The sequence below is a fragment of the Condylura cristata genome, unplaced genomic scaffold (assembly GCF_000260355.1).
Source record: "Condylura cristata isolate star-nosed mole 26May11 unplaced genomic scaffold, ConCri1.0 scaffold00023, whole genome shotgun sequence".
NCBI lineage: Eukaryota > Metazoa > Chordata > Mammalia > Eulipotyphla > Talpidae > Condylura > Condylura cristata.
In genome coordinates, this window is record NW_004567124.1 from 22,573,810 (window position 1) to 22,596,674 (window position 22,865).

General features: G+C 36.0%; 1 protein-coding gene across 1 annotated transcript; it reads left to right on the forward strand.

Annotated features, from left to right (window-relative positions):
* The first annotated feature begins 8 nt into the window (after window positions 1-8).
* On the forward strand, window positions 9-21,605 carry SLC30A4 (solute carrier family 30 (zinc transporter), member 4). Its single transcript, XM_004687837.2, has 7 exons — window positions 9-633; window positions 6,043-6,189; window positions 16,901-17,054; window positions 18,544-18,745; window positions 19,570-19,675; window positions 20,359-20,493; window positions 21,372-21,605. The coding sequence occupies exons 1-7, from the start codon at window positions 237-239 to the stop codon at window positions 21,524-21,526; spliced, it is 1,296 nt and encodes a 431-aa protein (XP_004687894.1). The 5' UTR covers window positions 9-236; the 3' UTR covers window positions 21,527-21,605.
* Window positions 21,606-22,865: the final 1,260 nt, after the last annotated feature.

Consider the following 22,865-nt stretch of genomic DNA (forward strand, 5'->3'; position numbering starts at 1 on the left):
CGCCGCCCCCTCGCGGAGCCCCGGCGCCTCCCCGCCGGCCCTGCGACCCCGCAGCCCCGGGCTGCGGAACTTGCGGGCAGTGTCGGGGCGCCTTTGATTTATAACGAGTGTGGTCGCCACAGGATGGGGAGGGACGCGCGGCGTTGCCTTCGGGAACGGGCGCTCCGGTGAAGTAGGAGCCGCCGGCGGTCCGCCTGCACCGAGCCGTTCCGCGCCGCGGCCGCCCAGCCTCTGCCATGGCCGGGGCCGGCGCCGGCGCGTGGAAGCGCCTCAAGTCTCTGCTGCGGAAGGATGATGCGCCGCTCTTTCTGAATGACACCAGCGCCTTTGACTTCTCCGACGAGGTGGGGGACGAGGGGCTTTCTCGGTTTAACAAACTTCGAGTTGTGGTGGCCGACGATGGTTCCGAAACCCCGGAAAGGCCTATTAACGGGGCGCACCCGGCCCGCCAGGCCGACGACGATTCCTTACTGGACCAGGACTTACCTATGGCCAACAGCCAGCTGAGTTTGAAGGTGGACCCCTGTGACAACTGCAGCAAACAGAGAGAGTTGCTGAAGCAGAGAAAGGTGAAAACCAGATTGACCATTGCTGCCGTTCTTTACTTGCTTTTCATGATTGGAGAACTTGTAGGTGAGTTGTGTTACCAACTCACTTTCCCTTGCCTGCAGAATCTTTGTCCAGCTTTAGTGCACGATTAGAAGCTTAAACTTTCTATTCAGAAAGGTTGTGTATCAAGATAGGGCTGTCGTGATGCGGAAAGGCCTTGTGGATCCAAAGTGCAGATCAACCTAAGTCCACTTTCAGAGATAATGACTTTTTCTTCTAGTGCTCATGGACTGTAAAATCAAGGACATCCTCTTTATTTATGTCTTGTAACTTCCTCTTAAAAAATCTGATTAAACACGAGGTTAATTTTTGCAACGTTTAAAATAGTAAATGATTCTAAAATTACTTAAGAAGCATAGAACTTTACATTATGAAGGGACTTTACTGAACACCTGCTCCACCTTGTTCACAAATAAGGAATCTGAGGGCAAAAGATGTTAAATCAGTTGTGAAGATACTTAGGTAGCTAATAGAAGAGCCAGGTCTATGTTCCAGTATCTCTGTTTTTCCTTCTGTGCATTTATCTCTTGATGCTATTTCTTTTTGTATTTATAACGAAGCGATTTACAAAATTAAGTACTGTTAACTAATCTAACAGATTTTCATTGTACGGAAGATCTGAAAGGAGGGCTTTCAGATTTATAAACTCGGTTTTATTTTTCATTTTTTAATTATTCAAGTAACGCATCCTCACTAAGAGGATGGACTGTAAAATCAAGGCATTCTTAGTTTACAGATTAATTTCATGGTCACAGTGGTTTAGCTGCTTAGTTCACCTGGTGACAGTTTACAGAGTGACATGAAAGCAGGGAGATTATTCTCCCATGTTGTTTCTTAATGATGAATCATGACAATAGAGAGAGCAGTCTAGATTTCACATGCTGGCTGGAGAGTATATATAGAAAGTACATTTTCTACCTCACTTCACTACTTCTGCATGTTCATTTCAGCTATACTGGCTTCCTTTCTCTCTACACTCACTCTTTACTACCTGTAAGGCCTTCAAATGGCTGGTCCCTCTACCTCAGTGACTTGCAAGCTCTTTTTTGACCTCACTATAATAAAAATATACTTTATGACTTGTACATGGCATACATACATAATTATACACACCTACACATGTTATAAATATACATATATAACAACATTTTTATTTTATGTGATGTACTCTCATTTTTATTTTGACTGTGGCCCCAGGGCACTTTATTGATTCCATGGTCTACAAATGAATAACACTATATGCCTTTACCCAGATCTTCTCTTGGCTGGCTTCTTGTCCTTCATGCCTCATCTCAAAAGATAGCTCTGAGAAACCTTTTCGGACAGACTGAAAAAAACCTCTCCTCCCCTATTTCCTGGCCAGCTTAAAAAACTTTCTGCATTTGAGATTATCTTGTCTATTTACTTGTTTAATGTTGGTCTTCTCTACTGAATTCCCAGCACCTACAATGATTATCACAAAGTAGATGTTCATTAATTTTTTTGAGTTAATTGTTACTGTGTAGAGAATTATAAATGTGTAAGTTGTAAAGAAATTCAGAGAGTGAACCTATGGCCAAAGAAGGCATGGGCTCAGCAAACTGCTTCAATTCACACAGCTAGAATACTAAATCATTTGGATTTGGTGGTTCCTGAAGTTAATATTTAATATTTGAGGTTTATCATTAATCACAATTTGTCTATAAATTGGTTTATTTTGCTTAAGTTAAAATTAAGATATAATTGTCCTGACACACCACTTTTAAAATTTCTTTAGTAAAAGTTGTTTTTAAGTCCACAATGCGTATTTCCTCTCAAATACTATTTACAAATACGAAAGTCTTTGTTAAACAATACAGAAGTTCTATTACTTAAAATCTTTATTAGATAATAAGAAGTGCTAATACTTAGGCTAGAAATTAACAATATTCTTGTGAACATTATTCATTAAACAGTAGAGCATTTGTTAAAGTGTGAACAGTACTTAGAAATAAAGCATTTTTTATAGGAAGTATGGAGGAATAAAAATTGAAGTACTTTGAAGATTTGAAAGAGGACACCTCATTTTGAATCTCTGCCATTAACTTAGTCTCAGATATTTGACAATGTCTATTCTTTTCTTCCATTCAAGGAAGTATTTTTGAGTACTTTCTATATTCCAGGCACATTAGAACACAGATTATTATGATCCCTACTATCTGAACCATTTAGCCTAATAATGAGACAGATACTAAATAAACATACCAGTGAATTTAGAATTCAAATGACCTTAAATTCTATGAAGAAAAAGAACAGAGCAAATATAAGATATAATAACCGTTTGGACATAGCTTACATGTGAGGTAAAGTTAAACTGAAAAAATAATAGTAGTAGTTACTCAGAAATAGGGAATGGAGTTTTCCAAGGAAGAGACAACATATACAAAGGCCCTAAAACCCTTCAATTCTTTAAATGGAACTAAAAAGAAGACCAGTTTGGCTAGAATGTTGTAAACAAAAGAGGGAAAGAGGTAAGGGGACCAGATCAGGCTGGTCTTACCAGATACTGTTAAAAGAATATAATTTTGGGCTCTCTCTGGTAGTGCAAGGGATTAAAGCACCGCATTATGAAGCTCCCAAAGCCACTGTAGCGTAAGTTCAATCCCCAACCAGGGAGCTGACCCACATGGTGTGGCAGACCTCTACTGATTCTCCCACTGCTTCTCTCAGCAGTGTACTTTGTCAATCTGCCTGTTGTGCTCCCCACTCTGTCTCTGGTGAATCCTCTCACTGCCCCTGCACCTCTGGCCTGTATGAACCCCAGTTCTGTAAGCATTAATAAGTAAATCTTTTTCTTTTAAAGTAAGTCTTTAATAATAGAAACAAGAACATAATTTTTGCTTTAAGTACAGTTTCTTAACTATGTTCTAGAGAGCAGTGAACTGCATATATGAAGTGGTAACAACAGGCTACACTATATAAGCTAGGTATATAGTAGGCTGTATCATCTAGATTTGTGTTATTATACTCAATAACACTTGCACAGCACTAATATAACCTAATGGAACATTTCTCAGCATGATCCCATCAGTAAGCTGAGTATCACTGTACAATGGGAGTCAGTGAAGATTTTTAAGTGGAAAGTGACATGGTGGAATTTACCTGTTTTTAAGATGACTTTTGCTCCTATGTGGGAATGAGCTAGAGGGTGCAGCAAGAAGCAAGTAAGCTATTCCACAGGCCCAGGCAAGAAAATTGTGGCTTGGACTAGAGTGAATGAGAAAAAATGTACAGATTAAGAAACATTCTAGAGGTAACACTGACAAAGTTGGATGGTTTGATGGGGATGTAGTGGGAGAGCAGTGTGTCAGGAATGATTCTGAAGTTTCTCACCTGAGCAGCTGAGTATAACAACCATGTCTAGTGAATTAGTATTACATGAGTCAGTAGTTCAAAAGTGAGGTATCAATGTAAACATACCATATGTTATACCCTAGGAATGGGGAAAAATTACTTAAGAGAGCTAATCTTGAGGAGCTCCAACTTTACAAGCATGAGAAGTTGACATTTGTAAAGCCATTCTAAAATGAAGCCAGAGAACCAGTGCAGAGAAATTGCTTCATCTCTTTGAATTGGGCCAAAGAACTTTGAACCAAAAGCTAGCAATTTTTTAAAGACACTATATGCAAACAACTGTTTGAAAACAAATGATTGTCAGCTTTTAGCTAGAGGAGAGAAATATTCCCCTTCATCCGTTCTAGAGATTCAGTAACAAATTATGTACACTTAAAGTAATTTAATCTCTTAGCATTAATCAATTCTTTCCTCTAACTACTTACCTCATCTTTCTCTTTTTTTTCCTATAAAAATATGACTTTGTCCTCCTTGGGGCAAGTTTTAGATTGTCTGCCTGAGTTTCTGTGTACCCTGAATTACAATTCTTTAGACCCAAATAAAAAATTTCATGCTAAATTTTTATGTTTAGATTAACAGAAGTCATGCAGAGGGCAAACGTATCTCAGAATCCAAAAAAGAGACTATTTTGAGGTGAAATAAGTAAGTTGAAACTGCTAAAAAGTGTAAACTGATAGTAAGATGAGAACTAAACTATCCTTTGAATTTTGTAAGGGAGTCATGAACAACTCCATTTTTGTTATGAATGAAAATACTTGAGTGAATGCAAAAAAGGTGTCAAGACAACAAATGAATTCATGCATCTAATATTACTCTTTCCTAAAGCCTTTCTTAAACTGATTAGGTAGGTAACTGATACTCTTTAAAAAGTATCTACAAATACATGTATATATAATTACATAAGTATATACATATATTTGTTTCTACACGTGTGTACATATATGTGCAATACACATATGTTTGTACATATGTACAAATCCATCTGTGTGAATATGTATGTATGTGTGTATGTATACATACACTTTCACACAGATGGGGGAAACCTGAGAGGTTTCAACAAGAACACAAATTTGAAAAATTAGAAGGAAAACAGGTAAAGAAATAACTGATTTAGTAAGCCCAATAAATCTTAAGCAAGCACTGGGGAAAACCAACCCAAGTTTATATTAGTACATCAATATCACCTGGAAAACTTAAAATATAAGTTGCTGCATCAGGGTCTCTAATTAAGTGGGTCTGGGGTAGGGCCCGAGATTTTTCATTTCTAGCAAGTTCCCAGGAGATGTGCATACTTCTGATCTGGGACTCAGTTGAGAGCTATTTCACTAGAGAATCCTAAATAGGCCCCAAATTGGTTGCACCAGGTACTTCTATATAATTAGTATTCCAGTGATAAGAGTAGGACATGTATCCATGAGCTAAGAATAGGCTGCTTTAAAAAAGGAATTCAGGTAAAAGAAAAGATCTTTTGACTGGTAAAAGCATAAGAAAAAAAAATTTCAGCAGAAAAGTTAGAAGATGAGTTAAAGTAATCTATCACAAAGGGGAGCAAAAACATAGAAATTAGTATTAGAGAAAAGCCAAGAAAATAGTGTTCATTCCAATACCAAATAATAGAAATTTTAGAAACAGAAAATCAGAAGGAAGGAAATCATTGACAAAATACTTTTAAGAAATTTCCCCATAATGGAAAGGTATACATTTCCAGATTGAGTCAACCCACACTCTAGTATATTTCTGTATATTTCACTGTCTATTGATAGGATTAATAGGTTGAATAAAAGCTAAAGTGTTGAAACAGAATTTATTTTTAGCCCCCAATTTAGTGGTTCTTAATGTTTTTTAAGGTGATTGACTGCTAAAAAAAATCTGTTCATAGGGATGGATCTGCAAAACAAAAAACAAATACACACTTTAAAAATGGTTTGTATATAATTTCAGGATACTCTGAAGTATGAAATAAAATGCAGTGAGCATAAATATTTTGTGGGATGTTACATATTTTTGTGTTGATTGCTAATGTTTATTATTTTAATTCTTCCCTCTCACCCTTACTCTAAGGTGGATACATTGCAAATAGCCTAGCAATTATGACAGATGCACTTCATATGTTAACTGATCTAAGTGCCATCATACTGACCCTGCTTGCTTTGTGGCTGTCTTCAAAATCACCAACCAAAAGATTCACCTTTGGATTTCATCGCTTAGGTAGGTAATTGGGAATTCTTTTAGGTTTATAAGATTTTATAATTAAACCACAATGAACTAGAACCTTTGATTACTGAAATCTCTCTGGTGATAGCCTGATTGGACAAAGATAATGAAAAGAGATGAACACTATCTATTCAGGAACTTGTCTTCCAAGAACATTCAGCTACACAGTTTACACATACAAAATTATATATCATTATTCTCGAAATCCAGTTCTCCAACATCCTGAAGATGTCATCAGAAAACAGTGTACATTCTATTTACTGAACCAAGTAAAACTATATGGATTTAATTTGCTAATGAGGGTTCAGCTTTTTTTCTTTTGTGTCAGCTATTCCTACCAAAACTTATGGTAGCCCAGGATTAAGCATGACTATAATACTATACCCTGGATGGCTGACCTTTATTGGAGCTATTGTGGCAAAAATTCATTGTTTAGCCAAAGAGGAGACTTTAGTCTCCTAAACCTTCTCCCAAGCCTATCGATGTACTTTCCTGTAAAACCTAGTTTCAATAAGAACTCTGCTAAGCCAGTTTAACAGAAACGAATTCTCCGTATTTGATCAGTTATCCTTCAGGTGATGTCTTATTTGCCTGGCCTCTCTTCAGCAAGAATTCTGTTATGTTGGTAAACTAAAATTCCCTTTGACCCTGATTAATCTTCCATCATGGACACCCCCTGCCCCCCATTCTTGGCCTATAACTTCCCACTTTCCCAGGCAAAGTACAAGTAGAGTCCAATCTCTTGCTCTCCCCCTTACAGTGGTCCCTATAAACTATCAATAGCTTACTCTCCATGAATAAACTCATCTTTACCATGTTTTTGTTTTTGTTTTTTTTAAAGATTTATTTGTGCATATAGAACTGGGGTACAGGCCAGAGGCTCAGGGGTGGTGAGAGGCTTCACCAGAGACAGAGTGGGGAATAAAACAGGCAGATCCACGAAGTACACTGCTGAGGGGAGCAGCGAGCGGGTCAGGAGAGGTCTGCCGTGCCGGGGCAGTCGGGAATGGAACCCATGCGGAGGCAGCTTTAGATTCTCAGTGCTGTGCTTTAACCCACTGCGCCACCAGGGAGGGCCTCATCTTTACCATGTTTTAATAGTATCACTGAATTTTTTCTTTAGCAAGGCACACATTTTAATTTTCCTATTTTGAACAAATTGTAATATTTATTTCTGGTATTTTTCCCCTTACATCGTTATTCATTTTTGTGTAATAAATGAATAAACTCTAATATTCAAAAGATTAAAGTCTTAATGTTACCCACATAATACTGCTTCTTGCTATGCTTTTTGGTTTTTATTTATTTTAAAAATATATTATCAACAATTTACCTGAAGTATTATATAAAGTACCATATGACCAGATGTCATTTACTTGGAATCCCAAAGTTGACATTTGGGTTACTTAAACAAAACCCATCTTAAAGAACCAGAATTAATATAGTTTTCTTTTGTAGGGACACTGGAGCTGACACTTACAGTTAATATCATAATCAGTCCCTCCTTTTTGATACTTTTGAGTCTGATCCTAACTTAGCATCTATGTCTTCCAAAATCTATGATTTGGTCTTGTGCAAAACTTAATGTGGTATCTAAATGGCTATGTATCCCAAGAAACTATCCAGGTCATCCGGCTGGGAAATTCCCTGGTCCCCCCACCCAGAGCACTTTCAGCTACTGTAGGAAAGAGCTAAAGCCCCAAGTCAGGTTTTTCTGTTCTAAGTCACTGCAAAATGCTTATAGATGTGTTCCTGAAAGAAACTGTGCTGCTTACCAATATATTATGCATTTGTTTACTGATTGCCTTGAGGTTTTTAAACAACTTCATAATGATTTTCAAACTTCAGTATTTTTTTTTCAAACTTCAGTATTTTATGATTTAAACATCTGCAATTTAAGACCTAAAACTCAAGTACAGCTTCATGGAATGGTGATTTTTACCTTCCCATTGAGAGTGCATTTTATTTAATGCTATGGTTCGTAACCTCTTTTAGGTTATAGCCCCTTAGAATTCTAATGAAAACCCCTACAAACATGGGATATCAGAACATAGAAAGCCCTACATAATATAAGAATCCATAATTATGAAAATTCCATTAGTTGTCAAAAAAGTATTTAGTGTTTGATGTCTCTTTTTTGGAGTTCGGGATCCTTGGGTTCACTCTGGGAAAGGTTTCACCAGAGCTCCCCTTTCAGGAGCACCAGCAAGATTCTCCACAAGACAGAGATTCAGTTATATTTAAAGAATAAGTTCATTAGAAGAGACTGGAGAGGAAAAGACACTTGCATAGCCACAAACAGGCAGGAAAAGCTGCCCAGAAGGGACAGGTTTGCATAGAGAGAGACCTGCATGATTGCAGGCGGAGGCCTTAGGAGAGCCGCCTCCGCTGAGGGAGGTCTGCATGCTACAGGTCACGGGCAGGCAGGAGGCTGCTGCCCGCAGAGGGAGAGATTGGGTGGAAAGAAGCACCTGCATAATCACAGGTGGGCAGAGGACCTGCTGCCCCATGCTGGTGGAGAGACTGCCCTGATATAGACAGCTTCTCTCTGGAAGGGGCTCACTCCTTGTAAGCCTAGGTAGAAAATGAGAGGACCAGAGATTCCTGATGAGCTTCATCTCCATGTCTTTATCTTTTACCTTTTGGGTCTGAGCTTCAGGCACAGCCCCCAACAGTCTGTTACTTGCTAGAATCTCCTGCAGACATCCAGGCATCCCGGGCATTCCGGACATGGACCTCGTGTTTTGGCTCCTGAGGACCCTGATTTTTTTGGCTGTGTCAATTGTTGCACCAGCCCCTTCCACCCATCACCTTTGTGTGAATCAATCTTGTGATGCCTCCATGTGCATTCCTTCCTCCATCAGTGTTTATGTGCATATAGGCACACCTCAAAGATACTGCAAGTTTTGTTCCAGACGCACACTATAAAGCAAATATTGCAATAAAGCAAGTCACACCAATTTTTTGGCTTCCCAGTGCTTATTAAAGTTTATAGTATACTGTAGTCTTTTAAGTGCTTAATAGCATTCTAAAAAACTAATGTGTATACCTTAATTTAAAAAAAATTTCTTGCTGAAAGAATGTTAACCTTTGAGCTTTAATCTTTTTGCTGGTGAGTTCTTGCCTTCATGTTGATGGCAACTGTTTTATTTAGTCAGGGTGCTTAAGTCTGGGGTGAATCAGGTGACTCTTCCTTCCATTAAAAAGTATCTCCTAGTGGGGGTGGAGTGGGGAATGGGATCAAAAAGGGTGGGGGGAGGGAAGTGCACTGGACTATGGTGATGGCACGTGGGTGATTTGGTGATTGGAAGTCCAAGGGGATTGCAACTGAGATGGAAAAAGGCACAAAGTGATGTAAAAATAAACTATTATATTATTTTTTAAAAATCTTCATAGAATACAATGTCGGTTGCATTTTAGTCACAGAAGAACTTTTTTTTAACAATTAGTCAGTCCTCTCAAACCCTGCCACTGATAACCTAAATCTGTTGCTGTCTTTTCAACAATGTTCATATCTTCTTTACCAGGATAACTTGCTAAAGCTTCTATATCAATAACTGCCACTTCACCTTACATTTTTATTTTATAAAATGGCTCCTTAAACTTCATGAACCAACCTCTGCTAGGTTTACACTTTAATTCCTTTGCAGCTTCCTCAAGTCGCTAGGTCTTCATAGAATTAAAGAAAGTTAGGGTTGTGCTCTGGATTAGTTTGAGATTAAGGGAATGTTTTAGATTTAGATCAAGGAACTCTTATCCCTGCCACCCTTTCCTTTGCAAAAAGCAGCATATGTATATGCAGTTCTGGACCTGGAGGCAGCCAATTTTCTTACAGGATTCTATATCCTGACCAGTATGCAGATGCTTTTAGATTTGATAATTTGGGGGCTTAAAGAGAATGACCTTTAATAATTACTCAGATAAAAACAGAATTCTTAGATCAAAACAGAATTCTCTTGTTCCTTTTTGAATAAAACTGAATATATTTAATAATCTTGGGATTCTATATGAAGAAATAGAAAAATAAGTTTCTTGGAGATTTCTTCCTCACTGATAATAGTCATAGTGTTTTCACTGCCATTGCCATTTTAGGTTTGTATTATGCGGGTACTGTTCTACTTTAAAGATCACAGTTTCTGTAGGTTTTTAAGTGGCTTATATTTATTTATTCATGGACTTGGGTGTAGATTTTTGATTGGTGTTTACGAGAGGCAACAATGAGAAGTAATTAATCATACAGTCACTAAAATAAATGTTTTGGTTCAAGTCTTAGCTCCCTTACCTTAATAGTTAGACCCTGGACAAGTTACCTAATAACACCTTTATGCCTTCATTTCCTGTTGGTAAAATGAGGCCAGTAACAGTGCCTTTCTCATAGAGTTATTAAGAATATTAAATGAATTAGTATTTGTAAAGCATGTAGTAGAGTGCACATCATTTCAAAAGCAGTCTTAACTTATTTTCCCTTTGATCAGTCTCGTTTATTCTCTAGGGATAATTTAAAATGAATTCAAGATTTATATTGGCTTTGTGTATATATACAGGGATCTCACTATAAATGTGGAGTATCCAACCTTTAAATTTTTGGTTAAACCTTTATAATATGGAAACAACATACACTATTCTAGGTGCTAGAGATCAAACAAAGGTGATTCATCTTGAGGATTAAAAAAGTTTTTAAAGATTTGGTTTTGAACTCAGAACTCTATAAACCTTTTTGGCAATATTGCATATTTATTTTAGCAGAAAGTTGGCCAGCAAGGTAACTGAAAGGTTATTGTAGAGTTAAGCCCAAAAGTCAGTTCCATTCTGTTGCTGTTTTCCTTTTCTTTACGTAAACTCAGAAGGTTGTTAAAATTATACAGGTTTTCTTCTTTCCTTATTACTTTATAGTGAGCTACAGTGGCAGTTCTTTCGAAGGAAGAGAGCAGGATAGGCACCATATGTGAGTTATTTTTAAATGCCTGATATTCTTGACTGTAACCATATCATTAGAAATTAGTAAAATTGAGAACTTAATGAAACTACACCATGGGAGAAATCCCACAAATCCTAAGGAGGTACATAGCACTATCTCCCAGACAAAGGGAAATGCTATTCTAAAGAAAACAGGCCCCATTCCCTTGCTTGCTGTCTGCTTTTATCCTTCACTGTGGACTGAGTGTATAAGTGACTTTTTTTATATGACTTTTTTTCCAGTTCTTGGGCTGAAGAAGCTGAATGGATTAGATAAAGATAGTAATCATTTGAAAAGACTGCAGTAAGCAGTATTTATGCTTTGGTAATGCAAATCACCAACCTAGTTTAATGGCAAAGTGACAGTGCAGGAGTCTTAGTGTGGCTAGATGACAATTGTATTGAGATATGTATATGATTATAATTCTAATTCTATATACATATATACATATGTACATATATATATATATATATATTTTTTAATTCCCTGCTGTGGAAAAAGCAGAAGGTACTCAGCTAAAAAATCATTTCCCCATTTGCAACCAAGGAAGCAGTCTCTTTCTTAGTCCGTGGTTTGTTTTAACAGCTTCTTTCCATGACAAAAGTAAAGCCTATTAACTATTCACATCTTAGTGAGAATTACTTCATGTTACATGAACATCTGTACTCCCCCAAATGGGAATTTTTACAGAGGAAGGAGAAGGATCTGAGTGGTGGTCAATGTTGGATCGCCAAAAGTGAACTTGAGAGTATTAGGCGGTGTGGGTATGGGGCAGAGTGAGTGATTACAAGGTAGGAAGTAAGAGATGATTTAGAATAGGTAGAGAGAGGATGCAAAGACAGACTGTGCAGTTTAGCATGGCATTCTAGTGGCAACAACAGTTCCTGAGAATCTTACGTGGTATCTTTAGCTTTAGTGAAATGTGGTTGTCTTGTGCTGAGATGAAAAACAAATACTAGTTTGGAAGTTCTAAGCAAATCCACTGATTTTACTTCTACTTCTTTTCTACCTTCTTCCAAATTGGAATCTCTACTCTCCAATTGGAAGAATTTGGTAGAAAAGAGAAGGTAAATAAAAAAAAGTAGGAGAGTCTATCTCCGCTCTCCTTGTTCATTTTTATAGACTTGTGAAACCTATCTTTAGAACTATACATAGTTCTTTGAGGCAGTAGAAGGAATAGAAAGACAAGTGTTCTGTAATTTAAGTGACATAACCTCATTACTGGTATCATAGCACTGGCAAAGCTAACAGTTTTGGCAACCCGGTACTTCTAAGCAACAGTCATGAAAGTAGCAGACTTGGATTGGGTGTTGTTTACACAGTAAAGGACATTGCTACTCCATCACTGAATAGGTGCTCTATAGTTACCTGTTGAGTAAGTAAATGATGTATTCAGTAGTATAGGGTAGGGAGAGAGGCAGTAAATATGTGTATAACACACTTATAATCATAATTTTTAATAAGTGCTCTAAAGGTATATAAGATAATGTGATGAGAATGTTGCTACAGTCAGCCAGGTGGAGTGATTTAATTTGTAAAATAGCAAAATGTTAGAAGTACTATTATAATAGGTCTTTCTGTAATTTCCATTAAAATCTCTGAAGAATTTTTCATTTATGGTAAATATGCATTTAGACTTTTCACCTAACTTTAACAGGACAATGTAACTTTCACAGAAATCTATCTAGCGTTTCAACTCCTTAATGTTATGCTCTCATTTTTTTCTTGAAAAATTTTATTGTATACATGTGGCTGGATACCAACCCAAGGTCATAATTTGGTTGTTGATTGAGAACTTCCCTCTCTCTCAGATGTTGTGTGGTGCAGACATCTTGCCTATACTTATCTGCATTCCTTCACATTAAAAAAACTATGAAAAAAACTATATACTGATTTTTGTTGATTTATAGGTATTCAGGTTCTATTTCTATTGATTTCCAGGTCCTATTCAGTCCTAATTAGTCCATATTTCACCAAAGTTTAATTTATTCACAGTGAGAGAGCTTTTTGTTGATTTTATCAGAATAAATGATCACATTACTAGTGTATTAGAATTTTTAAACTCTGTAGTATTCTGTGCCTTACACTTCTTAATTATAAATCTCAGTTCTAGAAATATACATTTGCAGCTATCAAAGACATTTTATAGGTAACTAGAATAAAAAAATATTTAAAAATTCTTTGTTTTGGGCCCTCCCTCGTGCCGCAGCGGGTTAAAGCACAGCACTAAGAAGCTAAAGCTGCTTCTGCATGAGTTCGATCCCTGCCTGCCCCGGAGGTGACCACATGGCTTGGCAGACCTCTCCTGACCCGCCCGCTGCTCCCCACAGTAGTGTACTTTCTTGATCTGCCTGTTCTGCTCCCTGGTCTGTCTCTGGTGAATCCTCTCACCCTCCACATCTCTGGCCTATACCCCAGTTCTGTATGAATAAATAAATCTTTTTTTAAAAAAAAATTCTTTGTTTTTCACCATGGAAACTAAACATGAAACACATTCCTTATTAATTACTGGAAAAAGGATGTCATTGATACCAATGTCCTAATGTTTGATTTGAAAACTATCTAGCTGTACCGCAGTGCTCTTAAGTGAGGGCAGGCATCTGATGCTTTTTATGCTGCTCAAGTGGGTGAAAACTGTGATGTGGAAAACTGATTTTTCAGCTGCTGGCTTCAGGGCCACAGTAGGCCTTCTGAAGGTGGGACTCCTCCAGCCTAAGGAATTTCAGTTTTGTTTGGCTTCCCATTTTGCTTTATTTTGAATGTGATTTTACCTTATTTGAGAATTCACAAAAAGGCAATTTCAAAGTGTTTAGGAAAATAATCACTGCAATGTGGGGTTGCCAGATTTAGCATGTGTGGATACACATGCTGCAGACACAATTACAGGACACCTCATATGTCTGAAATACTGCATGGGATGTACATTTACAAATTACCCATGTTTATCTGAAATGAAAATTTTACTGGGCATGAGTATCTGGGCTGGCAGACTAAATATCCAAGCCAAGACACTTTTTAAAATGAAATGGGGCAAAGGAATAATATTTGTGCTAGGAAGCAGGTACAAATAGGACTGTCCTGGGAAAACTGGAAAGTAAGGTCAACTAATTAGAGTGGGTTTTGAAAGAATTCAAAATTACTGGTTTTAAATTTTCCTAAGAAATCAAGTCTATGTTCTTTACTTATTTAGCTATGAGTCTTTATAAATGTAAAAAGTATTGCTTTAGTAGTTCATATGTAAAATGATTAAGGTACCTTTATTAAAAATGATGGTAGCCTAATGACTAGTTTCAATCTTGACACATGATTAAAGTTACCTTTCTTTGTGCAAAAAAGGAAGAGGCTTTGAGTAGTAAAATTCACATTTTAAAAAATTATTTCTTCCTTATTTATGTTTACTTTGTTTAAAATAAAAATATAAATGTAATCAAAATTGAAAGACATAATTATGATGAAATAGAAACTCAAGCTAGAGAGGAGAAAATATTCACAATACAATATTCTTTAAACAACATAGTATGTATGAGTGTCTACTAGAATTTCACAATTAAAAATAGTCATTAAATTAGGTAGAAACAACAACAGTTTACTTAAAAGGCATACAAACAATAAATTAAAACCAATGTTCAGTATAGTTAGATATCAATGTAATAGGAAGTAAAACTAAATGAAATACCAGTACTAAATGATTTATTAATCATATTTAGCTTCACCTTCTTAATGTAGAGTCTTTTATTGGCTTCCATAGCTCAACTGTCAGCTAACTTCATTCTACAAACTCATCCATAAAAATCTGAGTACCTGCTACATACCAGCCACTCTACTAAGTGTTATGGTGTATATCACATGGAATAAGACTTGGTCTTACGAGGGAACATTATCAAGAGCATGTGCTTGATAATGGATGTTTCTGCATAGTTTTGTATTTCACTTGATCTTTTCTCTCCTCTTCAGCCCAATTTCTCTTTCAAAGTATGATGATTAATATGTCAAGAACAGGAATTACATATTTTTTGGTCTTATTCCAGCATCTGATGCACAGGATCTTATTGGCATACTAGCTACATAAATGAGATGTTTTCAGGACACTAGATACTTTTTCTAGCAGTTGTAATTTATAAGCTGTAACAAGATATATCAAAGTCCAGTATACTTCCTGGGACCTTTGAACAAGGAGCTGTCCCAGATAACAGTTTTGTTTTTTTTTTAAATAGTCAACAGGATTAAAGTCTGTTGTCCCAAGAGAAAGTTTTCTTTTAAAAATTTTTCTTGATTTTATTGTTTTAAGTGTCAATACTCAGTTTATATAATGTTAATTACTCTTATTTGTACTTTACATTGCCCTACTTTTTGTTATTTTGAAAATATATAAAATTATTTCTAATATATAGTTACACTTAGTAGAAAATTATAGTCACTTGGTAGAAAATTCATGTAGATGATCCTTGTAAAAATTTTTCATCCTTTCTCCCAGCTACCTATTCTTCTCCTAACCAGTTTTTATCAGTATTTTGTGTCTTTCTAGAGATTACACGTAAAGATCATTATTTATATACTCGTTTTTCTTTCATATAAATGGCAACGTGTTACATATACTGATATATAAATGCTTAATTTCACCTAACTTTCTTAAAAAGTATTCCATGTTACAGGGTCCCTACTAATCACATTTTTTATTGTTTCCAATTGTTTGCCCTATATATAATGTTATATAATTACAACATATAATATTATATTATATATTATAATTATATATAATGCTTGAGGGATAGCCTCATAACATGCCTCATTTTGTTCATGTATAACTCAGTTGCTCTGAGTGTGTACAGTACACCCAGAAAAGGAATTCCTGGGTCGAAATGCACGTAGAATATGTGCACGCCTTAAAAATGTGGTTTTCTTTAAAGGTATACATTTTTGTTGTAAAAACTTAAAAACATAGCCTATAAAAATCAATTAGAAAATTGTTACCCTCACTCCTAGCCCCAACTGCAAGATGTAGCACCTCTTTCTTGTTATTGCCTGATCTTTGTTTTACTTTTAAAATACAAATAGCTGTATTGTTTTCCATATATATTTTTTCTGTTGATTGACATTTCAGAGCTTTCCATACCTTTTCATAATACAGATATATCTTATTGAAATCACTGTATACATACGGATGCGTTTCCATTAGATTCCTAGAATTGAGAAATATGTGCATTGCTCTCCAAAGAATGGTAGTTATATTTGATAATTCCACCAGTATTATAGCCTTGCTAATTATGACTATTATCAACCTTTTTAACTTTTGCCAGTGTAGTAAGGGACAGAAAGGAATATTATCTTCATTTTGATTATATTGAAATTGATTGTGAGAAATTGGCCATTTCTTTTTATTTTCTATTTAATACTGTATGTGTTTTCACCCATTTTTCTTATGAGTTGTTCACTTTGTAGCTGATTTTTAAGTATATTTTAAAATCATTTATGTTACAATGTCATTGTGCTTGTTACAAGGATTCTTTCTTTTTTTAAAACTCCCTGTAAATATACATAGTTTGACACTAAAATGTGGGTGGGGAAGAATGATGGGAGTTATGTAGTAGAAGATTTATATCAGTCCAACTATCAAACATTTTTCAAATAAGAAAAATAATATAACAAAATAAAGGAAAGGAGATATAGATAGAAGATTGGACAATATTCGGTTTGCGTGAAGTGTAACAGCCATGCTGTGAATATATTTGTTGTTGTTTTTTTCTCCAGAGGTTTTGTCGGCTATGATTAGTGTGCTGTTGGTGTATATACTTATGGGATTCCTCCTGTATGAAGCTGTCCAGAGAACTATTCATATGAAATATGAAATAAATGGAGATATAATGCTGATTACTGCAGCAGTTGGAGTTGCAGTTAACATAATGTAAGCACTGTTTTCAAAAATATTTTTTAAGGATTTATTTATTTGTGCATATGAGAACTGGGGTACAGGCCAGAGGTGCAGCAGTTGAGAGATTTCTCCATAGACAGTGGGTAGTAGAAAAGGCAGATATACTGAATACATGGAGGGGGGCAGCAGGCGGGACAGGAGACTACTTTTTAGAACAATTTTCACAGCAAAATTTAACAGATTTCCCTAGTATTCCCTCCCCTCCCACATGAATAGCCTCACCACTATCAATATCGCCCACCAAAGTGGTACAGTTGTTTCAACTGATGAGCCTACAACGATACATTATCATGCTGAGTCCATAGTTTTATTAGGGTTCACTCTACTCTTGCTGTTGTACATTCTGTGAGTTTGCACAAATTTATGACATGTGTCCTACCATTAGCATTACACATTTTATATTATTTTCACATCAGTATTTTCAAGTAGTAAGAACTTAAAAACGTGCAGTTACACTCTTAAATTATGTTACATTAATTTTTCTTTTATCAGTAATATACTTGTGTTTATAAATTACTCATTAGTTTCCTCAGGTCTACTGAAGCTTATTAAAGTCTGGAATTTAGCTAGGACAGTTTCTTTCTAACTTCAGCAACATTTTTATGTTAGCTTTTTTTTTAACTAACAACTTTTTCCCTAGAAATTACCAATTTTTAAGGTCTATACTTATTCATTTGGACCAGGGTCCAACAAATTTTTTCTGTAAAGGGCCAGGTAATATTTTAGGCTTTGAGACCCATGCAGTCTCTTTCGCAGCTTACCAACTGTTCTGTTAATAGAATGAAAGCAGACACAACAGTATGTAAACAAATGAACATAACTGTATTCCAATAAAACTTTATTTACAAAAGTTGGCAATGGGCCAAATACGGTCTATAGAGTGGTCTAATCCCTAACCTAGTGGCTGTAATTTGAATAAAATAAAAAATCCTTACAGTGTCCTGTTTAATAAGATCCTGTTTATCCCTCTAATTCATATCCTAACGCTCTTGTTCATTTTATTTTTAGCCACAGACTCTCTTGCTTATTTTAAGCACATAAAACATATTTTTAACTCAGGGCCTTTGACCTATTCCTTCTGTCTAGAACAACACTCTTTCACCACCACTTACTTCCTGATTCCACTCAAGTCTTGCTCAGGTGGAATCTGAGGGACTGACTGACCGCTTCCCCATCACTTTCCATTCTTTTGCATGCTTTACTTTTCTTCAATGCATTTATGTGCCCTACAGTACTTTATGTATGCATTTGTTTCTCTCTATGCATGAGAGGGACATTCCCAGTGAATGAGCTGTCTTATTTACTGTTTTGACCAAATACCTGAAAGACTATCTGCTGCATAATAGGTGCTTAAATATTTACTAAATGAATTAGTTCCTCGTTGCCTTCTTAGTGTTTTCACTAGTAACAAATATTTTTATCAATACCAGTAGGAAGGATAACAATGTTTTATTTTTAACAGAATGGGGTTTCTGTTGAACCAGTCTGGTCACCATCACGCCCATTCTCACTCACTGCCTTCAAGTTCTCCTACCATGGGTTCTGGATGTGAACACAACCATGTGCAAGATAGCCTGGCAGTGAGAGCAGCATTTGTACATGCCTTGGGGGATTTGGTACAGAGTGTTGGTGTGCTAATAGCTGCATACATCATAAGGTTCAAGGTAATGTGATTGTTCATTTTTCTAGTTTAAAATATATTTAATCTCAGCATTAAAACTAAAGATGATTGTATTGAAATAACACTGCTTTATAACAGTATACAAGTTTGAGATATGCATCATTAAAAACCAGTATGAATATACATGACACTAAAGTAAAAGTGATTGTCTTTTATCAGTATATATGACACCAGTGCCAGTCCTATTTATTTTGCATTTATGCACGCTTAATTGAGTCGCCAGTATAGTTTTTGTGCTAACACTAAACATAATCATATATCCATATGGGGTAAGGTGTAACTGGCTTGGGTAGCACCTTCACTGGAAAACTCATCTTTAAGCCTTACAACTTAAGGCTTCCAATACCTATAACTACATAGTGGAATGTGCACTGGATTAGAAATCCAAAGATTTGGGTTCCTGTCTGTCTGTCAGTAATGCTTATTCTTTGAGCAAATCCTTCAACTCTAAATTTGAGATCCCTTCTCTTTGATATAAGAGACAAAGACTAGGTGGATAATAGCTAAACTTTTGTCTATCTCTGGTATTTCATGGTTAAATCACAGAGTGGAAGATTTAGAGAAGATACAGGATAAAAAAAATAGAATGAAAAGTTGTGCATCTATAAATGGGTCCGATGAGGAAAGGCATGTAAAAATTGTAGGAAAAAGTGAAAATATTTCACCATTGCAATATTCAAGTTCTAAAACTGTCCTCTAACCCTGCTAAAACAAGTGAAAGAATAGAGGACAAAATATGCCTTGCTTTATAAACTGTTTTATGTCTGTCTATATTTAATCACACAATTTTCATCTGTCACCTTTCAGCCAGAATACAAGATTGCTGATCCCATCTGTACATACGTATTTTCATTACTTGTGGCTTTTACAACATTTCGCATCATATGGGACACAGTAGTTATAATACTAGAAGGTAAGATTTCATGCATTTCCCCATTGCAAGTTTATTACTTCCCTAAATCAAATTGAGGGTGAAGACAAAGGGGCATACTCTAGGGTAGGAGCCATGTCTTTTCCTTTGTTTTTTTTTTTTATTAAAAAGTTTATTTTTACATCATTTTGCACATTTTTTTTCCATCTCAATTGTAATCCCCGCGGGTTTCCATAGTCCCATGCATTTCCCTCCCTTCCCCCCCCCCCGTTTTTCTTTTCCTTTGTTTTTACTTATACTTTCATGGCTATAGTAATATTAGCCTATATGTATTTAACATTAGAAATAATGCACTCTCCCATCTATTACCAGTTTGAGCTTGTAATAGCAAAGAAAGCAGTTAAGGTAGACTGTTTATTCCCATTTACCAACTAAGAAAATTGATGCTCAGAGGGATAACAGAACTTGATTGAGGTCATGTTGCAAATAAACTATATATCTGGGACAACTGCAACTCTTTGGTTCTTAAGGCAATTATGTCTAGTGGTTTATTAATTCCCACTTAACTTACTGCTTTGCTTTATTTTATATATGTATTTGTGCTTAATGCTATTGTTTTCAACATCCCTGCCTTGCTGGTATAATATATAAGCATTAAATATAAGTTCTGAACAGTAGTTTTATCATAATTGGATGTTCCTTTTTTTATGTATTTTAAACAATAGGTGTGCCAAGCCATTTGAATGTCGACTATATCAAAGAAACCTTGATGAAAATAGAAGATGTATATTCAGTGGAAAATTTAAATATCTGGTCTCTCACTTCAGGAAAACCTACTGCCATAGTACACATACAGCTAAGTATGTTGTTGACAATAAATGCTGGGGTTGGTGGACTTCTATCTTTGGAATTAAACATCTGTGCTTAGAATTACGTGGGAGACTTCACTGCTGGGAAGATTTTTTTAAGGAAAGGGTGAGGCTCTTCAGAAGGTAAGTTGCAGGTCACTATTGATAGCAGAGCAATAATTTTTGATCTCTCTGAGATGATGAGGCATTACAAATTGATTTTTGCCTCCCAATTAGAGTCATTAAGTATATTACCATGCTTTTGCTATACAAGAAAACCTAGACTTTTTATTTTGTGAATTTTTTCATAGATTGATGCTTTTTATTTTATTTTTTATTTTTCTTAAAGATTTATTTATGCATACAAAAATGGGGTACAAGCCAGAGATGCAGGGGTGGTGAGAGGATTCTCCAGAGACAGAGTGGGGAGCAGAACAGGCAGATGTACTGAAATACACTGCTGAGGGGAGCAGTGGGCGGGGCAGGAGAGGTCTGCCACCGCCATGTGGATCACCTCTGGGGTAGGGGATGGAACTTGCACTGAATTAGCTGCAGCTAGCTTACAGTGTTGTGTCCTAACCCGTTACATCACCTAGGAGGGCCCTATTTTATTTTTTATAAAAAATACATGTGTCTGGTTTATTAGATGAAAGAATTAAATTTTTCTAATATTATTTCTCTGCCTGATAGTAGACTAGAAAGATTGGAATGATGAGAAGCTATTCTGACTTTGTAAACTGACATAACTTGTCTAACAGAATACCTTCAAGGAGGTATTCTTGATAAAAATGAAATGTTCACAGTTTATTATGGTTGATTTCCTCTATGTCTCATTAACTAGAATGTAACTCTGTACAATGAATAGTAATGATGTTTTCTTGACATTGCAGTTCCTGGAAGTTCATCCAAATGGGAGGAAGTACAATCCAAAGCAAAGCATTTATTATTGAACACGTTTGGCATGTATAAATGTACTATTCAGCTTCAGAGTTACAGGCAAGAAATGGAAAGAACTTGTGCAAACTGTCAAAGTTCCCGTTCCTAATTTTATGTATATTGGGGACTACTGCCTTATTTATCCTGAAGTCATAGACATGAGAGCAATAAATGCAAATCTAAATGAGGAAATGGAATACTTGATACCTGTGTCCATATAAGCACTGGTGTCTCCAGTCCCTCCAGCCTGACAGTGCAAGTTTTTGTTTAATGGACAAATAAGACTTCACTATGATTTTCAGATGAAGATGTTTCCAAAACACTGTTTACAGAATGAGACATGACTCTACAGATACCTCATAGAAGACAATCCAGTATCACCATGCAACCATTATGAGAGAGTGCATGTCTTAAAGGAAGCATCAAGAATTCAGTATTTGCATATTTGCATCTAAAATTCCTTAAGGATCACTTTATAGCAAGCCAGTGCTAGAAAACTGATTTTTTTTTATTATTATTATGTACTCTTGGACACCCAGCTTCTAGAATTTGACACCCAACTCTTTTTACAGAAATAATTTCTCAACAGATTTCAGAAAGTACTAGTAAACATTCAGTGAGTGGAATAAGCATGTGTTCCTAAGTGTTTCAGAAATGTTATCTTCCACAAATGAGTCTTATAGATATACTTTATAAACAATTTTTTCCAGATGTTACAGGGTTTTGAATCTCAAAGTTAACGTTTTTGGCTGTTTGTAGTCTTATGAAAACCAAATCTTTACATACTGTGGTCACTGTTATTAAATTATTTAGGAAATATTTTCAGTAGTATTCTGAATGGCAGAAGTTAATCTTAAAATTAATTTTCTATGTGATGATTTAAAACCAAGCAGTGAAGATGGAGTATGTTGTTTTAGGTTTAAGTCTTCCTGAAATCACTTTTATTGTTCATGGAATGGTATTTACTTATGAAAGGCAGGAAATTGCAAAAATGTAGTGATCCTCTGTCCTTTCAAGAACTGCCTTACATTTTATACAGAAAGTTTGCTTGGTACCTTGCTTCCTGCCGCCATAGCAGTTAATTTGTGTGTGCCTTTCTGAGTAAAACTCCGGAGGGACTAAGAATCAGTTTGTAATACCCACCGCCCTCTCATGTTCATTAACCACATTCCTCCAGAAAGAATTTCTGTTTGATATGAGTTAGGGGTTCTCCATGGACTCTAGAAACCCTAAGCTATAATTATGAGGTTTCCAATAATACCATAGCAGAAATGCCCAAAGAGATTCTGGGAAGCTAGTACTTTAAGAAAACAAAGTTTCAGGGTTTTTGAGAGAAAGAGAGAGAGTGTGTGTGTGTGTGTGTGTTTTAGAGCACTGGAATAGATGGACATTAAACCCATATAGCAGGGAGGCTAAGCATAAAAGTTTCCAAACCAAAGGCAACTTAA